This window comes from Pseudomyrmex gracilis, unplaced genomic scaffold (assembly GCF_002006095.1).
Source record: "Pseudomyrmex gracilis isolate BER0280 unplaced genomic scaffold, ASM200609v1 scaffold_120, whole genome shotgun sequence".
NCBI classification, from domain to species: Eukaryota; Metazoa; Arthropoda; class Insecta; order Hymenoptera; family Formicidae; genus Pseudomyrmex; species Pseudomyrmex gracilis.
This window is the reverse complement of record NW_018020704.1, coordinates 335459-348318: the sequence shown is the minus strand read 5'-3', so window position 1 is coordinate 348318 and position 12860 is coordinate 335459. Positions and strand designations below refer to the sequence as shown.

The 12860-nt window shown below is 38.6% G+C and overlaps 2 protein-coding genes across 2 annotated transcripts; both read left to right on the top strand.

Annotated features, from left to right (window-relative positions):
• Positions 1–306: 306 nt before the first annotated feature.
• LOC109856514 lies at positions 307–4292 on the top strand. The gene is made up of 10 exons (XM_020431865.1): positions 307–336; positions 574–912; positions 1058–1158; positions 1565–1718; positions 1810–1972; positions 2057–2528; positions 2616–3014; positions 3149–3458; positions 3719–3952; positions 4128–4292. Exons 1-10 carry the CDS (start codon positions 307–309, stop codon positions 4290–4292), a joined length of 2367 nt encoding a protein of 788 aa, XP_020287454.1.
• Positions 4293–5341: 1049 nt separating this feature from the next.
• Positions 5342–11403, top strand: LOC109856513. Its single transcript, XM_020431864.1, has 7 exons — positions 5342–6125; positions 6293–6628; positions 6921–9030; positions 9108–10086; positions 10207–10749; positions 10822–11055; positions 11258–11403. The coding sequence occupies exons 1-7, from the start codon at positions 5541–5543 to the stop codon at positions 11274–11276; spliced, it is 4806 nt and encodes a 1601-aa protein (XP_020287453.1). The 5' UTR covers positions 5342–5540; the 3' UTR covers positions 11277–11403.
• Positions 11404–12860: the final 1457 nt, after the last annotated feature.

The window sequence follows — 12860 nt, the reverse complement described above, 5'->3', positions numbered from 1 at the left end:
GGAAGACAAAATAATTAAAGAAGAAATAATTACGGAAGAAAAAATAGCGGAAGAAAAAATACGGGAAGAAGAACCGCCGGAAGAAAAAATAAAACCCGAAGAAGAAAAGAAGGACAAAGTTGAAAGAATAATTGTGGAAAAGAAGGATGAAGCTGTACAAACAGATGATGATATCAGCAGTTCTGACTCGATTTATAGTTATAGTACTATTTTGCCTTATTATTCGTTACAAATTCTTTTCTTATATATATATATATATATATATGTTTCATTTATCGTATAAACTACTCAGCGAGTATTATTGATATGCAGCTTATCAAGAAGAATCACCAAGAGGTATCGAAATCGTGCCTTGTAGAGCACCCTTCAAAGACATTGAAGCGCAAAAAATAAGAGAAGACGTTACGATTCAAGTGAGAGTTACAAGCCATATAATTGCATACTTTAATTAATTTAAAAAGATATTTTATATGTCTATTATATTTTAATCTCATTAAACAAAACCAAAAATCTTTCAAATGCTGACCAAAAAATCGCCAATGTCGATACTGAGGAATTAAATGTCCAATTTAGATTTTTAACGACTCATTAGCAAAGGAGATTACCTCAAGCAGCGAGGATCCGACGTCCTGTTTCGTGATGAGAGCTCGTAGGAGGCTTCGTACCAGACTGAAAAGGAAATCCTGCTCTTCTCCGCGAAAAGACGATTCCGGCTCGTCCACGTCAATAGCGGACACCGAATCGTGGCCCACGGAGGAGCTGGACGAGGAGGAGGTGATTCATGTGGAGATGGAAGACGGCTCCGAAGAATTACTCCTGAAGGACAGCGCCGCTGCCAGAGAAAAGAAACGGAGTCGCGTAAAGAGAATCCTCGCCGCACTCACGAAAATTTCTTGGCTCGGAAAAGGAACAGTACGTCGAATAATAAAATAACTTCCTATTTACTTCGCTGACGCAAAGCGAGCGCGCGCGTATCTACTTTATTTTCATCAATCGAGTATTTCTGCCGCCGCCGGTCGCGCGCGTATTTACGGTGCGAATTTTCATTCCCTTTTAGAAGACCGATAGCGAGGGCGTACGGCAAACGGAGAAACCGTCTCTCATAGACAGAATAGTTCGAATGCTTCCTGGAAATCAATCTGCCTCGCCCGCACGAACGTATCGACGAATCCGTGCTACGAGAAAGTACGCGAAGCGTAAAGATTCCTCCTCCGCGTCTTCGTCCGACGACAAAGAAGGCGAGAACGAGAAGAGCGCGCTTTTAAAGACGCACGACCGACGCGTAGATCGTTTGCAAATCGTTTCGGATCGATACGATTCCGAGGATAATATTTACAGCAGAAATTATGATTCGCATCGTGCGCGACGCAAGACGGTTTGTCGCCAGCCAGATTCTCGCGCGAGAATTGACTCCGTAAAGTGGAGACATCCTCACGAGAGCAAATTTGAAACAAAAAGACTACCGAGGTAAATAAAAAAATCTCACGGAAAATATTTAGTAAATAATGCAAGTGAGATTCTTGAACGCGATAAAAAAAAGTCACACACACATTCCGTGTTACAGATATTTGCAATCGGTTTCGAGAGACACGGCGTATTTCGAAGTGAACGAGAACGAAGACTCGCAATCGATCGTCGTTCGTACGAAAGATCGTATTAATACTTTATCAGATGCCAGAATATTAATCGACAGTCAAAAAACAAACGACAAATGGAGCGTAAGTAGTAAAAGCAAACTGTAGTTTATGTTTGGATTAAAAATAATAAATTCTCAGTTTATTCAAGTAATAAAAATGTGTGTGAATTCAGACTTTGTGCTCTTGCACGTCGCCGATATCTTGTAAAACCAAAGAGGATAGAAACATCGGTCGGTCAAGTGTCATGGAACAGAGCGACGAAATATCGAATACGAACGGATTGTCAGAAACAGACAAGGAACTGCTGACCATCGATTGGAAGACATCCGATCGAGGTATATGTAATATACTATTGAAAAAAAAAAAAAAAACACACACGAATATACTTATTTATATTGGCATAATGTTGAAATATGTAGAGGAAAAAGATGTGAAAAGATATTGCGTCCGGGAAGAGCAGACCGAAAGGTTAAAAGCGAGAGAAAAAGCAAAAGCCGCGACTTCAAGAGCAAATGATGGAACTGAATTGTACGAACCGTTAGCTGGTTTGGAATTGTACGGCATCACGTATCGGGCAAAAAGGCGTGAGAGACCAACTGAGGAGAAATTAACGAAGCAATCGGAAACACGTGTTGACGATGGAGAGATGGCGGAATCCACGGAACTCGAAGAAGGCATTGAAATAACGCAGAAAGGCACGCAGATCGTAACGCGTGAAATTGAAGGATTCGCAGAAATGTCTGAAAAGAGTGTTCAAACAAGTCTAGAAAAATTCGCAAAATACAGGAGGAACGAAGAGACGCTGTGTACAGATGCCGAAATTTCTCAAGCTTCCGGCGTGGAGAGACGACTAGAAAAGTGGAACAATAAACGCAAACGTCGTAAAAAGAGGTAGGAAATTTAATATGAAACCAATTTTTAAGATTAAAAACTATTTTATTTACTAGAAAAAGTTCTTGTAACTCAATAATGTTGCAGTGACTTTGATGGCAATTTGTTGCGAGGAAAGCAAAAACTTCGCGATAAAGCAACGTTAATTAAAGAGAAGCATTTTAAAAGAAGAAGAGAAGTGAAAACAATTTGCGATCGCGATATGCAAATTTCGAGGCAAGATCGTCAAACACAGTGCGCTTCTCATGACGTTGGGGAAGACGTTGAAAGAATAAATCAAGATGTCTGCGATTCGAATAAATCAGAAGTCCGGTCTTGTGATGTTCGGTCGCAATTCAAGTCACCTGTACAAACGACTCACTGCTACGACTGTGATTATTTATTGGATCAACAAAAATACATGTGTCCGTGTAACGAGCACATTAAGCACGACAGTTGTTACACAGATATTAAAACTATTTATGCATCCAAAGTTAAAAAACTAAGGTGATACTCTACAACACGGTATAAAAATCATATCTTTGATATATAAATTTGATTTAAAAAAAAATGTTAATCAAAGTGGACTACAAATGTAAAAGAGAAAAAATTTATTCAAGCTTTTTCTTTAATTATTGCAGTCTATCAGAAACGAAACCACAGAAAATAAGAAAAAACAGATACGACGTCAATATGTGCGAAACCAGACTGGAGATTCCTATGTTGAAAAAATATCTGCCCGCGTATCAAACGCCGGGGTTGATAGAGGAGCTAAAGGAACACGACAGAATGAAATTAATTCAGGAACGAGAAACCAGAAGATGGGCGGCTTTGAGTGCCCTTCGAAGCACGAAGGGTTCTCTGTCAAGTGCCAAACCGAGAAACCGCGCATCCTGTAATACTTCTACTGCTATGTACGATGCTCGTGAATTTACGGATAGATTAACTCCGGTAAGAAAGCGCTTTAAATGTCATGTCGTCTAAAAAAAAAAAAAAAGAATTTCAAAGCTCATTATTTTGTATTATATTTATCAGTTACGATTTAATTAAGATTAGTGCTTCTTTTTTAAATTGTTTTTAAAATTAATTAATTGGTCGTTGAAAATAAAATATTTCCACTATTATGCCGTTGTGTGCGCGCGCTATAAACAGTTATGAAAAAAAAGAAGTTACAGATAAATGATATCTTTTTTTCCGATGATACACTCAAGGTCACCGCGAAGCTAACTGAGGTTAACACCCTCCCTTATCAAGAAACGCAAACTTTTAAAGATGTTATATGTGAGTTTCGGAAAAAGGCCGAAATCGAGAGACCTTTAATATTGTTGTCGCAGCGCGCAGACAAATGTAAAGAACTCAAGCAATTATTTCCCCGCAAAATTGAGGATCGTAAAGGAATTACTGTCACGTCGAGGCTCGCGAAAGCAACTGTCGACAGATTTAAGGTAAAAATTGAACTTTCTATATTGCCCATTACTCGCAAGAAATATAATAAAAATATTTTGTAGAAAAGAAGTGCGGTTGTTAATATAAAAGATTTGGAAAATAAAAAAACTTGGGATTAATTTACGTTCTACATAAAAATTTATGTTAATCTTGTTCGTTTGTTGTTTTATACAGTGCAAACACAAAGAAAGATGCAATACTAGCTATAAAGCGGATCAACGATATCAAACCGAATTATTCAGCGAGATATCATCGATTTGCAGTTATCCCTGTAAACATCATCAATCCGGTATTTCGACTTCGGCCGATGAAACTACAGATAACGATAATGCGCTATAAATCTATTACTTCGTTTTATTGAAAATATCTTGTAATAGAGTGTTACACGGTTACGTTTTTTTTTTAATTCTGCAATAATTATATAGAGTTGCAACTTTTTTACTATATAAGTATTAATAGTTTTACAGAGTATCTATAAACTGAAAAAAAAATACAAGCTTCAATAACAAAAATACCGTGAAATGTAGCAAAAGTTACAAGATAATTGATAACTCTCTCGGATACGCTTGTCGCGAGCTGCGTTATAAAACAATGTTTCAAATATATGTCAGATATGTGATACTGTATTAAATTATTTGCGTTACACGCACGAATGTAATAATTCACGTACATAATACCGAGCCACAGCTGCGCTGACGCAAAAATTATCCGTACAAAAACAAATGCGGCAATCAATGCGAAGCAAACAAGGGTATTCCTCGTTATCGGTAGTGTCGTACGTCATATCACAGCCAAACAATTGATTAGTACAATCAGTCGGCACGAGTCAAGGCCACTGTACAGGGGAATCGATTCGCCACGACTACTCTCTCAAAGAGGGTGGACGACCGTAATTTTCAGGTAAATTGAAAACGCTCGCAAATCACGAGGGATACGTTTTGTGACCATCGGGTATCAACCATCGGGTAAATAACGCATCGGTCGATTTATTCTTCGTAAATATCATCGTCCGATCGAGAAAATAACGAAGAGAAAAAATTAGATGTCTACAATATTTTTGCAAAAAATCGAATAGCAATATAAAACAAATAATGACGTGCGCATTCTTTTTAATCGTGCGTTAAAATTTTACTATACTAATATCTTTTTATTAAAAGAAAATAATAAAATTACGAAATTGGTTCGGAATATATATTAAAAATTCCATACTGAAGAAAGTTCCATACTCAAACAACTTATACATGGTATTAAACGATGCTTGATATGACATTGTGCGATAAAATTAAAAAGATCCGGCAATTTGTTTCGACATTCCATTCTTTTATGACTCTTATATGTCATCGTAAAAATGTCGAATATCGTTATTCATTATGACACTTAACCAAATATGTAAATCAAATTTTCAAGTATGAATTATCGTGGCTTTGTCACGCACAGTGTACTCGGGCACACTTTGAAGATTTCAAAAGTGGATGAATAAAACACAGCAGGAATATGAATGTGTAACAAATATAACAGAGCAGACGTGAGGAAAATATGCGTCACACGAGAAGCGATGAGATTTAATTGAAGAGTTTGTCGGATATTATGTCAAAACTTGAAACGTATGGGAAATTAGATTCTCAAATGCCGGGAGAGCATTCGAAAACTCTTGGTCAAAATGCGGGCGCGATATTTTCCGCGCGGAAAAATCTCTTGCGCGATGCTAATGTGGCTTGCCGTTTTCGTGACGTAAAAAACACGGGGAGTTTCCCGTCGGCATTGACGATCGACGCATCGGTTTTCACCGATCAATCGAAACCAACAGTGAAATCGGAATACGAGAGAAGAGGAACCTTGAAAGCGTCAATTCTCGTTGAGGAAAGGAGAGAAGATATCGCGGAAGAACAACAGGTCGAAGACAGACGAGAAGACGAGAACAAAGATGATGGCAAAAAGACGTCGCGGGCCGCGGGCGATGTATGCGTCTCGGAAACTTGTGGGGAGGAGAAGATCAAAAGACACAAGACTTTCATAGACGCATCGGCAAACGAAGAATTGCTCGCGCGCATCGAAGAGATCAACCCCACGAAACTGAGCGAGATGATCAACAAAGAGATAAACAATTCCATCAAAGAGATTAACAATTCCATTAAAGATGCCGTGCAAACTATCGTGAAACAGTGCTCAATGGTACCTAGGATGCAAATATCGACGCACATTTAGAACTTCGTTTTTTTTTTTTTCTAAAAACAAAGCTGCACAGTAGAGAGAGATTAAGCAGTAAAAATCCTTTTCTCTTTTTTTTGTTTACGTTAAATAGTCAAGATAAAATGAGCAAATAAATCTATTTGAAACAGGAAGAGAAAAAGTCGACAGAGTCTGAAAGGAAGTCGCGCGCGTGTCAATTTCGCGTAGCGGACGAATACTGCAAGAAATCGCCCGATCTCTCTTGCAGAGATCGACGAAACGCGACATGTCCCGCTATGCGGCAATATAACAATCCCACGCGCGACAGTTCCTTTTCACGCGCTAAAACGACGCGCGAGGACGCAACACCGCTGCCGGTGAATATCAACAACGAAAAAAGAAATAAAAAACACTCGAAACCGGCGAGTAATGTGAGCACCGACAATCGCAGAATGACCGGAAATGTAAATATCTATATTTGCTCCGAGGCTAATGACAATAGCGCGGTAAGTTCATTAAACAATTATTGTTCAAACAAAATAAAATGTGCGTGGACGCGTTAAAATTGTAAAATTGTCTGAAAATCTGTCATTTGTATATTATTCTAATTTTTTCACAAAATTTTATTTAATAACGGAAACTTGAACGAAAACGTTTTATTGCGAAATATTGAAGTCAGTTTTATCATTTCTCATTGTAATTCTTTTGTAACGTCGGCACTGATTGCATTTTATTATAAATAGTAGAAAAAAAGTATATTGATTGCTACCGTGTAATAAACTCTAATCGAACACACAGGATAAAAGCAGAGGAAAAACGAAGACTCAATCTTGCACGGAGACGAGTACCGATACAATCACCGAGCAATCAAACTCGAGATGCGCCAGCAGCGCATCAACGTGCAAGCTGATAAACTGCATACAAGAAAAACGGAGAAAATTGCAAGCGCAGCGACTATCTAATACTCTTCACAAAAGAAGGGACAAGAGCAGCGACAGCAGCGAGGATAACGTTGTCTGTGATACGAACAACACAACCGTGCATAGTATTTGCAGAAAGGTATCGAGCGAATTCAACAAGGAAGGGGTGGATGTCAAACTTAGTGATGAGGATGTTGAACGCGGAGATACAATTTCGTCGACTAGAAACGGTTGTTGTTGCGAGGATACAAACAGCACGACGGGTCCACTATGTGACTCGTCGGAGTCTGTGGTCCCGTGTGCCGGGAGCTTTAGCATATTTGACAATTCGATACGTCCACAGTCTTGGACCAGCATTTATCCTTCAAAAGCGGAAGCCGAATCGAATGGTAGCGACATCACGTTGGATTACGACGAGAATGACACTCGAAATAAAATTTGCGGAAATGACGACGAATACAGCGTGTGCGATGCAATCGACGGCAACAGATGGCAACGGAAATCGATTTATACAGATTGCGCCACGTACGGCAAAAAAGTTCCGAAAGAGTGCTTCGCGGACAATTGTAGGTACCGAAACAAAAAAGTCCAAGACTCGGCGGTAAATGGCAACGATATCTGGAAGAGACGAGTGGGTTACAAACTGCGGCAACCTATCGAGGATTGCCGAAGAGAACACGTGACTCTTCAGAGATCCGCGTGTAGTTGTATCGCGGAGGAGGAAGAAGATCGTTGTGCGAGCGTCGACATAGTCGGGAATGAGCTTCCTGAAAGTGTATGTGAAGAGGCGACGTGTCCGGAAAAGATATACGTTTGTCGAGCGCCGTCGCGAGAATTAACCGGGGATGCGACTGTATGCGGAACGTCGTTTAGCGCCGTCGGAAAATGTTCCGAGGAAACGTGTAAAAGCGCGTCGAAAGATCCTGCGGAATGTCGAAACGGCGCGACTGTGTACGTAACAACGTTTAAGAATTCGGAAGAACCTCTAAAAGTAACGAGAGTTTGTAAGGAGTTGGTTGCAGAAGAGTCTTCGAAAGATATCGCAGTTTGCAGGACAGTGATGTTTGGCGAACCGAAAGGACCCCCGGAAAGAGTAGCAGTTTCCAAAGCGCTTCCTGACTCCGAAGAAGCCCCAAAGGAAACAATTTGTAAGAAGATTCCTGACTCTAACTTTGCTGACCAAGACGATGTTAAGACGGTATTCTTGAACAGCGCGGAAGATAAACTCGCGGAGGGAAATACAAATAGCTCGAACTTAAATAACTGGCAGGAAAATGTCGGAAATACCGATAGAGGGAAGCAACTGAATAAGTTCGGCAACCGTGATAATTTTGCAGGACGGAAGTCCAATGTGAATATAAAGCAAGGTGAACGAACGAAAAAACTTATTTCGAATGACGAAACAAATACTCCCGTTAAACCGATCGAAGATACCACATCGTTGCCGAGAAGTATCTATTCTGCAATTCCACGTAATTCCATTAATCTTATTTCAAATTCCAAAGCAAGCAAGCACATATCAAACACTCACCCCGATCAACAAGGGTCGTTAAAATTTCAGTTACCTAATCGACCACTAAGGAATTATTCTCAGCAACCGAGCAGAATAGCGAAGAGATCTACGATGCGAGAGTTGGCCGCGTCGCGTAAAAATAATCAGACTGTGAAAAAAGCGCAAGACAAATTGAAAGGAAACGAAGAAAAATACAATATTCCAAGAGAAGTGAAAACGAAAGAGGAACAGCCGAGAGAACCTCTCTTATATCGATCGATTAAAAAACTGGCCGATATACTTAAATACACTCGAGAACAATTGAAAGCTAAAAGAGAAGCAGAAAAAACTAAATTAAAGAAAAAAATTGTCAATGACAAACGAGATGATGGAGAATACAAAACTATTTCTGAAACGGAAGATAAAATTATTGATGAGAAGCGTCAGAAGATTGTCGAACAAATAGAAGCACCGAAATCTCCGCTCGCAGACGGAGGTAAATTGTAGGTTGATTCAATTTTACACACAATTTAGTTACAAAATTTTCATAAAATGCCTTTCTAAAATTTCTAGAAACACGTGAAAAGACCGAGGCGCCAGAATCGATAGCTGATTTTCGAATTTTTAAAGAGGATAAGAAAACAGACGTTCTTAAAATAAACGAGACAACGCGTTTGAAACCGAAATTAATTCGGATTATCGCGACGAAAAGATCACGCGTTCCAACTGTAGCAGCAACCGATTTCAAACCTCGAGAACCTGAAATAGAATCTGTTCGGGTTGTAACCGATTCTCAAGAACCCGAAGTGGAATTTCCTGCTGTTGAAACTACTACGATTGATCGTGTCGATCAAGAAGAAACTTTTCAAGAAGAAACAATCATACAAGAACCTATTTCTGAAGAGATCCAAGAAGACACAAAAGTGGAAGAATCTAAAATAAGTATTGCTGAAATTAAAGTTTCTACGAAAGATGTTGCTGACGAAGAGAAAGTTTTAAAAGATGTGATAGACAAAAAGACGCAAGTCTGCGCACTTTTTCCGGACGAAAAACAAAGAGAAGATCTTCAAAAATTCATATCTTGTAAATGCGATGTACTTCCTGAATCAAATGGTTCGTATTTGATCGCCAAGCGTGCAAAGCTGTACGTGCCTTGTCCGCAGAAAAAAACAAAGGACGAGGCGAAGAAAACTATCCCTTGTACGTCTCCGCTTTCTTTTCGTCCGAAAGGTTGTTTCTGTTTACTTTATAAGTCGACACAATGCCATAACATTCCCAATGAATGTCTTTGCGAGGACAATGAGCGGATAGACCACTGCGCACCGTCACAATACCTGAAAAGTTGTCTGAAGACGAGCCAAAAGTCCGACAAACCAAAATTTTGTGTTGTATCGCCTTTGAAAATTAATCCCCATATTTGCTCGAACTGTAACAAAACGAAGAAAGAATGCGTGTGTAAGAAAACTGCGTTCTCTCGCCAGCTCTCCGAAGAATGCAAATGCAGACGGTGTGCAACGCGTGCTGATTATTCGAGAACGGCTGATAAACGCAGGTAGATATGTTAGAAATGTTTTTTTTTATGATGCTGGTAAAGTGACAAACAATTATTTGAATCGCGTCACGTTGAATCGCTTCTAGAAAAGTGTTTATTTGTAACTTGATTTAATTGCAGAGATCAGTGTAATTGCGTATTCACGGAATGCAACAAGATCACAAAAGTGTGCGACTGCAGAAAGGCGATGATTTGTTTATATTGCGACAATCCTCGAGACAAGTGCACATGCAGAGCGCCGATCGGCAAATGTTCGAGCTGCGGATTGCCGTCGGATGTTTGCAACTGTCAAGTAGACACCGACCGCGATCGTAAAGATAAAGTACAGATAAACGAGAGATCGGATGAGAATCGAACAATTCGAGTTACCAGCTGGAAGCCGAGAAAAGAAATCAGGCGATATTTTACGAGAAACTCTGAGAACTTTCAATCGAATCCCACCGAAGAATGTCGTTGTTACGAGAAACCGAACGGGCAACACATCCCCGAGGAGCAGCTGCCTTATCAGCGGCTAAATATCTTCTCGGACGTAATGAACGAGCTACAGCAAAAGATTAGCGAGTCTATATGCTGCTCACGTTGTTGGAAAAATCCCTGTTGTTGTGAGTTGCGAGCGAGTCAGAATGAAGAAACGGGAGAAACGAGATCTAAGGATCACGTCAGGTACATCGACACAGAATGAACACATTAGAAACATGCTAGGAGAACTTTTGTAAAATTATCCTCATATTTTAGATGCCTTGAAATGGAAAAGTCGCCTAGAATTGGACTTAGGAACAAGTCACCGAATAATTGTCGATGCAATTCGAGTCCTAAAACCAAGCGTAAAATTAATTTTGAAGAATCAATATCAATTCGACGTGCTAATAACTGCGTTTGCGAAGTTTCGCCATGTGGATGCAGAAAAAACAGACCTAATAACAAGAGACCGTTGGCAAAATGTTATTATTGCAAAAGTTTGCCCTGCGCGTGAGTTTGTTTGCGCATTTTTTTGTTGTGTAAAATTGCAATTACGATTTTGATTATTGCGTTTTCACTCCGTGGCGATTTTATGGACAATCGAGAGAGATGCGAGGATATTGACTCTACTTTATCTCATTATCGAGATCTCTCGTACGGGAGGATCTCGTTCTTTCGGCTGTTAGTGTTTTACCGCATTCTTTTGCCGCAGCTGCATTATAGCGAGGTAGCCGAGACCGTGCAGGTGCAGTGATTCATCGGATCTGACCGAACGAAACAGCCGAAAGCAAAAAGCGCATTCGCGAGAGAAACATGGGAAGGTAAATGATATTTAATTAATTGTGCTCGGCGCGATCATTTGTGAATATATGGTGATTTTACCAAAAATACTTATTTATTCTGTATGTACGTAGGTTGTCATATTTATGTGAATAATAATATTTTATTATTTGTATCTTGAAAGGTTATTTATGAGACCTATAAATAACAAATTGCTAACAATTTGATATTTTACTGAATGTGTGAATAATGTTTTATTATTTGTATCTTGAAAGGTTATTTATGAGACCTATAAATAACAAATTGTTACAATTTGATATTTTACTGAACTTGTTGGGAGTCGCGTGATGTATATGGGCAAATCCACCGTAGTTTTAATTTTTGATGGACTTTTTATATTGATGAATCTGAGTTGTTTTCTATATGCACAAGACATATTTTTTCCTCGTATACTATCTAGTAATAAATATATATAAGTAATAAATATATAGTAATAAATATATATATAAAAGAACGCGCAGAACGTTCGTGTCATTGCTGGCGTTTAAAAAAAAAGTACACTAAATCGATAAAAATATAAAAACTCATAAAATTTATTTCGTCCCTTTCGAATTTGTGTTTCACTCTTAATAATTTTGTACCTGCGCCGTGTTATATAACACCTTTGTAGTAAATAGAAAAGTTAGTTCTTGCATTCATACATCTTTTCCCTGGAGGTCGATCGTGTGCCATGTAATCGTAAAAAAACGGCCGCTAAAAAACTTGTTCTTCCATTTTTGCAAAATTAAATTTTCTTAAATTTAACAATGTTGCGTACGCGCTGTTAAGTTAATTGACTAACTGAATTACTGAAGTTGTAGCAAACACAAAGACGAAAAATTTAAAACGTTGTTGAAAATTGTGCCTCAAAAATAAAACATACACCAGTGTATCAAAGATTGCCTTCAAAAGCATAACTTCATTGAAAAATCCACCATATTCCGAAAAAGATTTTCTCAGCCCATATCAACTGTAAAAACTATTGTACTATAACTTACCACGGAATTCACACACACACATGTGGCCACAATTTTCAAACCCAATTTTATTAGTTATGACGTTAAGAGCGTAATTTAAAAATGGTTGCATTGTAAAACTGGAAAAAAATATAAATCGACCTCAATCAGGTAAACTTTGCGCCGTTCAAAATCATTAACGCGTGTAGATTGGTGTTTTTAAACCTATTTCAGACACGTTTGTCAATATAAGATGTGACGCACATTCGAAAAAAAAAATAAATAAATTTTCATAAAAGTTAAAACTACGGTGGATTTGCTCATATGCGCGCGATGATACACATTTATATTTCTTAATAACATCGTTATTTTCGTAATCTTCAAATTTCATAATATATATTTTGACGTGATAAGATGCCATTTTTTCGTGTCATTTCGTCATGTGATAAGAAAATACATACGTGACACTTGTTTACGCTTCGATACATTCAAAGTACACATATGGGTTTTTTACTTTTTGTTTTTTGTTTAACAAGATAC

Coding starts and splice junctions, on each gene's coding strand:
- LOC109856514 (XM_020431865.1), top strand. CDS start 307: ATGCAGCTTATCAAGAAGAATCACCAAGAG. Junction 337..573: donor TCAAGAAGAATCACCAAGAG/GTATCGAAATCG, acceptor TGTCCAATTTAG/ATTTTTAACGACTCATTAGC. Junction 913..1,057: donor CTTGGCTCGGAAAAGGAACA/GTACGTCGAATA, acceptor ATTCCCTTTTAG/AAGACCGATAGCGAGGGCGT.
- LOC109856513 (XM_020431864.1), top strand. CDS start 5,541: ATGTCAAAACTTGAAACGTATGGGAAATTAGATTCTCAAATGCCGGGA. Junction 6,126..6,292: donor TCGTGAAACAGTGCTCAATG/GTACCTAGGATG, acceptor TATTTGAAACAG/GAAGAGAAAAAGTCGACAGA. Junction 10,087..10,206: donor AGAACGGCTGATAAACGCAG/GTAGATATGTTA, acceptor ATTTAATTGCAG/AGATCAGTGTAATTGCGTAT.